Raw genomic sequence first — 10,000 nt, 5'->3', positions numbered from 1 at the left:
GCAGGTAAAGTGATGTGGTGGGAGGGGCCGAGAGAGACAGACAGCAGGTAAAGTGATGTGGTGGGAGGAGCCGAGAGAGACAGACAGCAGGTAAAGTGATGTGGTAGGAGGGGCCGAGAGAGACAGACAGCAGGTAAAGTGATGTGGTGGGAGGAGCCGAGAGAGACAGACAGCAGGTAAAGTGATGTGGTGGGAGGAGCCGAGAGAGACAGACAGCAGGTAAAGTGATGTGGTAGGAGGGGCCGAGAGAGACAGACAGCAGGTAAAGTGATGTGGTGGGAGGAGCCGAGAGAGACAGACAGCAGACAAAGTGATGTGGTGGGAGGGGCCGAGAGAGACAGACAGCAGGTAAAGTGATGTGGTAGGAGGGGCCGAGAGAGACAGACAGCAGGTAAAGTGATGTGGTGGGAGGGGCCGAGAGAGACAGACAGCAGGTAAAGTGATGTGGTGGGAGGAGCCGAGAGAGACAGACAGCAGACAAAGTGATGTGGTGGGAGGGGCCGAGAGAGACAGACAGCAGGTAAAGTGATGTGGTGGGAGGGGCCGAGAGAGACAGGCTCATGCTGAAAAGTCCATTTCTCCCCTTGTGTGTGGCACTGAAGAGTTGGATGGCCCTGGGGACAAAGGACCTCCTCAACCTGTCTGGTGAGCATGACAGTGACAGAAGTCTGCCACTGAACATGCTCCTCTGTTTACCGAGCGTGCTGTGTAGTGGGTGGTGTGTGTGTGTGTGTGTGTGTGTGTGTGTGTGCTGTTTATTGAGCGTGCTGTGTAGTGGGTGGTGTGTGTGTGTGTGTGTGTGTGTGTGTGTGTGTGTGAGTGTGTGTGTGTGTGTGCAGTGGCTAGGGATCACTGACATATAGGGCCAATAGCCCATGATTCTGATTCTCATGATTTTGATAAAAAACACCTACAGTAATCATCAAATAAACATCAAATGTTTTTTTCACCTACAGTGTTAAACATCAAATGTTTTTTTCCCATCTCACGTTTGGTTTGTGTGTGGTAACAGATGCTAAATGGTCTCTTGTGTTACTGTTTTATTGGAAGGTTATTGCGTTATATCAAATGGCATCCTGCGTGCTTTGAGACCTTAATAAGTATGTGTTCTTTATCATTATTTTGCTGGCCAACACACCATCGGCTTTGCAGTAGATTCTGTATTTGAACGTGACAACTTTGTACGCATTGATAACTTCTGCCTTAAGATCTAAATGATTTGGACGATGGATCTTGGATCATGTTTCATTGCCTACCACAACTGATTGCAGACATCAAAGGCAAACTTTTTGTTATTATACAATAGGAGTCTCTTCCCATCTGATATCAGTGGCCCTGGGGGCTTTTCCCTCTAAAAACACAAGGGTGTGTGTGTGTGTGTGTGTGTGTGTGTGTGTGTGTCCTGTGAATGTGTGTTCTTCCTCTCTAAATAGACCTTCAGACCAAAACAAGCTGACTTGATGACTATCACCACACAAAGAGCCTCATGCCCAAGGCTACTACCATTCACAATACCAACAATAACAGCAGATAAAATATGTCATCTCTTCTCTCTCACACACACACACACACACACACACACACACACACACACACACACATTCAGTCTTTCAACCACATACACTCCACATTCTTAAAATCTCTTTCTCTTGGACACACACACACACACACACACACACACACACACACAAAAATTTGACCTAGGAGTTTCTTTCCTATCCTATGATGTGGGCTTCTATTAGGGGTTTGCACGGAGTGTCATCAGATCTGGACATCAGCATATTGGAGATACTTGCCTCATTAGAAAGCATTAGGCACTGAAGTAAATCCCTAACATCGTCAAGGAAAATGGTTCATTATTGTCGTGTTTTAGGTTGTACCAATAGCTCAGACTGAGAAAAACATCTGGTGTAGGTATCGACTTCTAAAAGTTCTAAAAAAACCAGGGAGAAGGGACAATAATGCCAGAAGTTATCAGAGGAAGGGGGGCGCTTGTGGTTGAACTTGGTACTTCGTCTCCCTCACCCAACTCATATGGATCTGTGCTGCCAATAATCCGTAATTTCTCGAAATATCGCGCCTTTTCTTGTGGTCCAAGTCCTGCCCTATATGCCTTTGCATCTTAGACACATTTTGATGAGCTTTTCTGTTGTCTAGACACGGCTACAATCACGTAAGATATGCAAAGTGCATAATACTCCATTGTACTTCATTCACTGAGTATCGCCAATATGGCCGTGCGTGCTGGGTTACCATAGTTACCGGCCAGAACGTGACGTCGGTGCAAACCCCTCATAGACCAGAAGGGCCGGTGGCTGTGTCCTGTAGTGAAGTGTAGTGTAGTGTAGTGTAGTATAGTGTATGGGCTGTGTCCTGTAGTGTAGTGTAGTGTATGGGCTGTGTCCTGTAGTGTAGTGTAGTGTAGTGTAGTGTAGTGTATGGGTTGGTGTATAGGCTGTGTCCTGTAGTGTAGTGTATGGGCTGTGTCCTGTAGTGTAGTGTAGTGTATGGGCTGTGTCCTGTAGTGTAGTGTATGGGCTGTGTCCTGTAGTGTAGTGTAGTGTAGTGTAGTGTAGTGTAGTGTAGTGTAATGTAGTGTATAGGGCTGTCACTTTACGTTCGCAAATCGATTGCACATCGATTGGACCAAACAACACAAGTTTCGAAAACTAAAATAGGGAATCGATTTTAACCAAATATTTACACTATTAATTTTAAATGAAATAAACAAATAAAAAAGATAGATGTAACAAAATTCACAAACAAGAATATAAGAATATAAAAGAATTCCAAAGTGCAGTAAGAATTGCGAAAGCTAAAAAGAAAATTCCCACCAATTTTACGCACCGAGAACAGCTGTTTCAATCAGCTGCTGTGCTGCTCGTGTTTTGCCAAAAAATGGAGGACAACGCGATCAACCTGTGCGACATGTAGAGAGACGAGTGATAGGCCCTAATAACTTGAGGAGTTCGATGTGGAAGTACTTCGGATTTTTGGTATATCAAACTATGGAGAAGAACAAAGCGGTAGGCTACGCAAACTGTGCAATCGAGTTCTACGTAGGCGGAATTTGTTTGACATTTCTAATCGTAAACACAGACACAGCTACGTTGAAGCCTGCAGTCATGTTTGTCACTGATGTAATGGCAATCCACTCGGCTTACTGGTTTTCGAAAATGTTGCACTTCTGTTTGTCATTGTGCACGAAACTTCACTTCAATCATCAGAAATATTGCTGGCTTGCGTCTACAAGCGCCCTCTTTACGTTCGTCCTAATGCCTGTTAGTTGTTTGTGGATTGGCCTATATTTGGCGTTGAAAATGGAAACGTCTTTAGACATAAAAAATCGATTTTACAATCGATTCAATGAGCACTCGCAAATCGAACAGGATTTTTTTCACAAAAGTGACAGCCCTAGTAGTGTATGGGCTGTGTCCTGTAGTGTAGTGTATGGGCTGTGTCCTGTAGTGTAGTGTATGGGTTGTGTCCTGTAGTGTAGTGTAGTGTAGTGTAGTGTAGTGTAGTGTAGTGTAGTGTAGTGTATGGGCTGTGTCCTGTAGTGTAGTGTAGTGTAGTGTGTGGGCTGTATCCTGTAGTGTAGTGTAGTGTAGTGTAGTGTATGGGTTGTGTCCTGTAGTGTAGTGTATGGGCTGTGTCCTGTAGTGTAGTGTAGTGTAGTGTAGTGTAGTGTAGTGTAGTGTAGTGTGTGGGCTGTGTCCTGTAGTGTAGTGTGTTGACCACTCAGCATACTGAGACCAGCATGGTCACTGACCACAGGACAACGGAGCAGAGCAGAGTGTGCAGATGGCCTCCTTGATCAGATCAGCTCTGCTGCTCTCCACACTGCAACCTGGGAGCTCAACACAACCCGGCCACACACCTGAGTGTGTGTGTGTGTGTGTTTTGGTTTGTGAGTGTGTGTGTGTGTGTAAGCATATGTGTGTGTGAGAGAGAGAGAGAGAGAGAGAGAGAGTGTGTGTGTGTGTGTGTGTGTGTGTATGTGTGTGTTAACCTCAGGTGATTGTGGTGAGACTAGGTGACACTGATAAACACACTCCAGGACAAATCTCCCAGACTGACAAGCTGAATTAACATGGACAACTTTGTTTTGCTCTTCAACACAGCTGTCCATCCCCTTCCAACAAACTCCTCTTAGCTAGACCCACTCAGGCTGCAGCCCCAGAATAGGAGGGCATGCCAGAGCATGTCTATATGCAGGTCTGTTACAGCAGCACACAAGCCCTGCTGCACAACGCAGACTTTCTGCAGGATGCAGACTTACTGTTGCCTCTTATAGGCTACTTAGATAGATAGATAGATAGATAGATAGATAGATAGATACTCTATTGATCCCCAAGGGGAACTTTACTCTCCAAAGGGAACAGTAAGGGAACATCCCACGTCTATGAACTTTCAGACTCATTTAAAATTGTGGCTCATGAAAAGTCAAAGCACTCACTTTTAACTGCCTCACACACCTCACTATTCTGTGTCCTTTGTCCTTTTATATCTTGCCTTGACTGTTGCTGTTTGTGTCTTGTGTTTTGTCTTGTCTCTCAATTGAGTATGAGGGTGTTGTATGTAGGCCTATGTTACTTTGTTACTTTGTTTTATGTTGTTCTATGTTATCAGCCTTGGGACAACTAGATATCATGCTAATGCTGGCATATTTACATTGTGGATTGTATACTAATGTCCATACATATGCACTGTCCCTACTAAATAAACAAATAAATACAAAATAAATGTCTGCATATTACTGTAAAGGGGAGTCGAAAACGCCGAATTATGACACAATTAGGCAATATTATTGACTATGGAATGAGCAGAAATATAGGCTACCAGAAAGTCCCTTCATCGCGCTTTTCTTTTGTCGTGGCTTTAGCTTTTGGTAGGCTTTTAGCCAGCATCTGAAGAAAACGCGGAGGTCACTTTTACAAGAGAAAAACCGGCCTGTCATTTCCGAAATCGAACCATTTGTTGTCTTGGGTTACATCTTGCACATAGCCTGCTGATGGTCTTGCGCGAATATGGATGGACACTGTTTATGCAGGGCGATGATGAATTAAACCCATAAAACAAGTCGGTCCTTAGACTATAGTATATGGCCTGGCAATAAAACTACAGCCTTGCTATAAACTTTAACGTCAGCATAATACTTGCATCTGCCGAATCAAATCCCTCACTTGCCTGGCTGTGTTGCTAGTGCAAATAGGCTATGTTTCTTCACAACATCCTAGAGACCAACACGTCGGCGTTATCGCAAACTACATCCAACAGCGCATCGGTCTGCAGAGCACACAACATGTAAACACCGAGGAGAAGACGGGCAGAAATAATAAATATAGCTACTGGAAAAAGTTCGATCTCTGTCTTTATACACATACACACACGCAGGCGCACAGCTCTCCACACAGCTCTTAATTTATTTATATAAAACTTTTGCAGTGCCATTATACAACGTATAGGCTATAAAAGGATATCAGGGGTAGGCTATTGCCTATTACCTTTGAATGGAAAAGACACGCCAGTCCAAATGTCTCTTTTATCCCTCAAATAATCAAAAAAAGAATTCACTCCAGCCTATTCCTCTTGGAAAAAGTTTTTTTCTTTTCTGGTCTGCCGTGTCCGTCCAGACAACCAGACTGTAAATAGGCCTACATGCCGCAAAATGCGTATTGGTTTGTACCTCGCAGTAAACTGACAGCTGAAGTAACCAATCACATTCAAGCTGTAAAACGACGGGCTTAGCAACATTACGCTCATTGGCCACACCAACGTCAAAGGCGACCAATGATGGGCCGTCGAAGCGAACACAAATTAATAGCCTAAATAGACCCGTAGGCCTAGGCCACAATGTAGAAATGTAATTTGGACAAGACAATAGTTGGCCAATTTAGTAAAACTCACTTCCACAATACCAAGGGCTGCAAGAACATTTGGCAATTGCATCATCTGCTTTGGGAAATTAAAACATCTATTCCACATACAGTATAATTGCATTGTGGGATGTGTTGATGCTTGATGGTAGGCTATGCCAAGGTTTGTCATCTCTGCTGCCCTTATGTCAGTAACCAGGCTGGTGGGTCTAATGCTGAATGCCTGGTGAATGGTTGTCTTTGGTAGACAAAGTATTTCTAGAGCATCTCTTGGCTGGTTCACTAGTCCTGTTTAACATAGGTCTATGGAACCATGAAAACAGCTTGTTTGTTACATGACAGATAGATTTGTATTCAGATTCATACTTTATTGTCCCCAGGGGCTAATTTGTTGTCACAGTCTGTACATTAACAAACACCAACAAGACACATTTGCACATTACACAGACAAAAAACTTAGTCTGTTGTTCATACTTGCCAGCCTGATCAATCCTGAAAATAAAAATGTTGAAGCCTACAAACCCATATGATCAGTATTAAACAGAACTTTAGTTAGGCCTAGTTGCAGAATCTCTTGAAAAGAAAAAAGACAATAGCGACACCTAGTGTCCATATGAGAATTCCTATCACAAATAGGCTTTGGGAATATAGACAATAGGAAATGAACAGTAGCCTACACTGCTTTTGTTTGATGATGATGATGCTGCTGGGACTAATATACTACTACTACTACTACTACTACTACTACTACTACTACTACTAATAATAATAATAATAATAATGAACAGAAGTCAGTAATCAAGAACAGTGAACTAAAAAAGTGGCAATCTCAATTCTCACTCAAGACTTCGTTGAGGGTTTATTTCTATGTCAAACATATTTGACCTACTACCAGTGGTTATAATAAAAGTAACCATGACCTAGTCATCCTCAACTGACAAGCCTGAAACAAGTGCAAAAAATGCAATGCCCAATGCATGTGGAAGCAACATGTAAGGAAAGCAAATGTATGCAAAAGAGGATGAGATAACGATTTCTAATAGATCGTCTCGCCTATTTAGAACCTATATGAGGACATCTGCTTGAAGATTCATTGAAAGGCACCTTACAGCTGTTTCTCAACGTCACCTCCTTTCTATCCAATCAGAGAAGGGTGCGCAGGGCGTTCCCATGGTTACCAATGTATACAAACAAGCGGTGGCACTTCACGTTTGATTTATTCTAGCCCGTATATGACTCTAGCAGACAAAGGCAGGAAGCCATGCCTGCGGTAATTCTTTGTGAGTCGTCTCAACTATACAATATTCTTAATCAACGCGTCCGTGTTTCGCGTGTTGCCGAATGCAATTACCTTTGTTTGATTGGTAAGAATAATTCAAGTTAGGCTAGCTATTGTAACACTGTTGACATAAGGCCTGCTGATATCCCATGTGTTCTATCCTAGATGCACGAACTGAAGAACAGTATAACTCGGGGCACATCATAACAGCTCGACATGCTAAATGGGTTGGTTTTAAATGTTGTGTTCTGCTACTTGAGCGAAAGCCTGTATAGACACATGGATTAAGCCTAATTCTTCTGTTCTGATCTGACCTCAGGATAATAGTGGAAATGTTGTTTTACCCCTCAATATGGAGGTCGAAGGTATAAGATACATTATTGTGTATGACGTCAACTCCAGTTCTTTGTCGGGTTCAGGTCAGTGGGCTATTTTCCCTGTATTCAGTGTATTCAGTCAAATTTTGTGTGCGATCAATCCATGCTGTCTTATAGCCTTATGCTTAAAAGTTCTTTGTTGGTCAATTATGAAATCTGTATGAACATGGTCTATTTTACTGCCACAAAAACATCCGATTTATGTAGGTTACTTACATATGGAAATAATTGTGTGTAGGTACGGCTCACAAGTGTGCTGAAACTCTGGCAAAAGTAAGCCTCTACCCAGTTCATCTTCTCAGTGGAGGTTACAAACGGTTCTCTGCACTCTACCCTTTCTTCAGAACGCAGAAAATTCTTTACACCATCAAGGTACAGAACCTCGTGTTTATAAAGTGGCCCACTGCATGATTGTCTGCTGCACATAAAATGTAATGTGAAGGGAAGATAAATGATGTCCCATTTCAGGAACTGGAGAGCTTGTCATCGTATCCAGTGGAAATTTTGCCAGGTCTGCTGTATATGGGTGATTACAAGCAAGCGACTACTCCTTTCATGATGAAAGATCTGAAAGTCAGCGCTTTTGTCAACGTGTCTGACCAAAGCAGTATCATGTGAGTGCAGGAAACTACTTCCTACAGAGATACTGTATGTACAGTACAACATTCAGATATTACATTGTTCTTTGGTCCTATTACTATGCTTATTTGTTTTCCCCCATTTCAATGCAGTTTTGAAAAAGGACACCGAAGCATTCTAGACGTGCGAGTGGCAGATACTATGCAGGCTAATTTGTATAGCTCCTTTGACAGGATTTGCATGTTTGTTGGTAAGACACCAGCTGCACAAGCCCTTGAAAATGCCTCTTAAGTTCTGATAGACCTCATATGTGTTTCAGTATGTCTCCTGCCCTCAGATAGCAAATCTCATATGTGTTTCAGTATGACTCCTACCCTCAGATAGCAAATCTCATATGTGTTTCAGTATGTCTTCTGCCCTCATATTACAAACATGACGGTTTCCCCTTTGTTGGCTGGCTTGTGTGACCCCACTCCCTAGACCACTCGTGCACACACCCACACACCCAATAAAATATGCATGCCCTTCTTAGCATTGCATATGAGCATTCTAATAGACCTCGTAACTCAAAGTGCTGTGTGACATCATGCTTTAATATTTCTCCTCTATTTGCATCGCATTCAAACATCCAGTTGTGACACGCACTGGACACAGTACAGTGAGAGCAGCCGAGGTCATAGGTCATGGTTTCAAACTCGAGGGAGACATCTGAACAAAACAATAGAGTCTTTGTGCTCTTCTGCATAGCTTTGGGTGATCTACTAATGACATGTAACTTGGGAAAATGTAAATGTCAACAGTTTGAACTGAAGATGTGTTGACGTCTGTGCTCAGGCTCACGTCTGAAAGCTGGAACCACCGTCATGATCTTCTCCAGCCTTGGGATCAGCCGCTGCAGCGCGGTGACCATGGCCGTCCTCGTAGGGCACCTGAAGTACTCGCTGAAGGTATGAGGTTGAGGAGCGTGTTCTCATGGCAGCTTCTCGTAGGGCACCTGAAGTGCTCGCTGAAGGTATGAGGTTGAGGAGCGTGTTCTCATGGCAGCTTCTCGTAGGGCACCTGAAGTGCTCGCTGAAGGTATGAGGTTGAGGAGCGTGTTCTCATGGCAGCTTCTCGTAGGGCACCTGAAGTGCTCGCTGAAGGTATGAGGTTGAGGAGCGTGTTCTCATGGCAGCTTCTCGTAGGGCACCTGAAGTGCTCGCTGAAGGTATGAGGTTGAGGAGCGTGTTCTCATGGCAGCTTCTCGTAGGGCACCTGAAGTGCTCGCTGAAGGTATGAGGTTGAGGAGCGTGTTCTCATGACAGTATGAGGTTGAGGAGCGTGTTCTCATGACAGTATGAGGTTGAGGAGCGTGTTCTCATGGCAGCTTCTCGTAGGGCACCTGAAGTGCTCGCTGAAGGTATGAGGTTGAGGAGCGTGTTCTCATGGCAGCTTCTCGTAGGGCACCTGAAGTGCTCGCTGAAGGTATGAGGTTGAGGAGCGTGTTCTCATGGCAGCTTCTCGTAGGGCACCTGAAGTGCTCGCTGAAGGTATGAGGTTGAGGAGCGTGTTCTCATGGCAGCTTCTCGTAGGGCACCTGAAGTGCTCGCTGAAGGTATGAGGTTGAGGAGCGTGTTCTCATGACAGTATGAGGTTGAGGAGCGTGTTCTCATGACAGTATGAGGTTGAGGAGCGTGTTCTCATGGCAGCTTCTCGTAGGGCACCTGAAGTGCTCGCTGAAGGTATGAGGTTGAGGAGCGCGTTCTCATGACAGTATGAGGTTGAGGAGCGTGTTCTCATGGCAGCTTCTCGTAGGGCACCTGAAGTGCTCGCTGAAGGTATGAGGTTGAGGAGCGTGTTCTCATGGCAGCTTCTCGTAGGGTACCTGAAGTGCTCGCTGAAGGTAT

At 44.1% G+C, this 10,000-nt stretch overlaps 2 protein-coding genes across 6 annotated transcripts in view; one reads left to right on the top strand and one right to left on the bottom strand.

The window, feature by feature from the left end:
• LOC121709355 (protein yippee-like 2) overlaps nt 1-5,646 on the bottom strand; it is a 26,327-nt gene extending 20,681 nt beyond the window's left edge. Inside the window, exon 1 of the mRNA XM_042092681.1 lies at nt 5,508-5,646. The gene's annotated coding sequence lies outside the window, so the exon portion shown is untranslated. The remainder of the gene's footprint in view (nt 1-5,507) is intronic.
• A 1,417-nt stretch (nt 5,647-7,063) lies between these two features.
• Nucleotides 7,064-10,000, top strand: part of styxl1 (serine/threonine/tyrosine interacting-like 1) — a 4,058-nt gene continuing 1,121 nt past the window's right edge. The window contains exons 1-7 of one of the 5 annotated variants that reach the window (XM_042092658.1): nt 7,064-7,159; nt 7,324-7,385; nt 7,478-7,577; nt 7,774-7,907; nt 8,004-8,149; nt 8,267-8,364; nt 8,949-9,061. In XM_042092658.1, coding sequence (XP_041948592.1) covers nt 7,141-7,159; nt 7,324-7,385; nt 7,478-7,577; nt 7,774-7,907; nt 8,004-8,149; nt 8,267-8,364; nt 8,949-9,061 — 672 coding nt within the window. In that variant the 5' untranslated portion in view covers nt 7,064-7,140. Of the gene's footprint in view, nt 7,244-7,323; nt 7,386-7,477; nt 7,578-7,773; nt 7,908-8,003; nt 8,150-8,266; nt 8,365-8,519; nt 8,783-8,914; nt 9,062-10,000 lie in introns of those variants that run through there. The other 4 variants (XM_042092657.1, XM_042092662.1, XM_042092660.1 and 1 more) reach the window with 4 other exon arrangements.

The sequence above is a fragment of the Alosa sapidissima genome, chromosome 5 (genome assembly GCF_018492685.1).
Source record: "Alosa sapidissima isolate fAloSap1 chromosome 5, fAloSap1.pri, whole genome shotgun sequence".
Lineage (NCBI taxonomy): Eukaryota > Metazoa > Chordata > Actinopteri > Clupeiformes > Clupeidae > Alosa > Alosa sapidissima.
The sequence above is the reverse complement of the archived record's forward strand: the minus strand, read 5'-3'. Positions and strand labels throughout refer to the sequence as shown.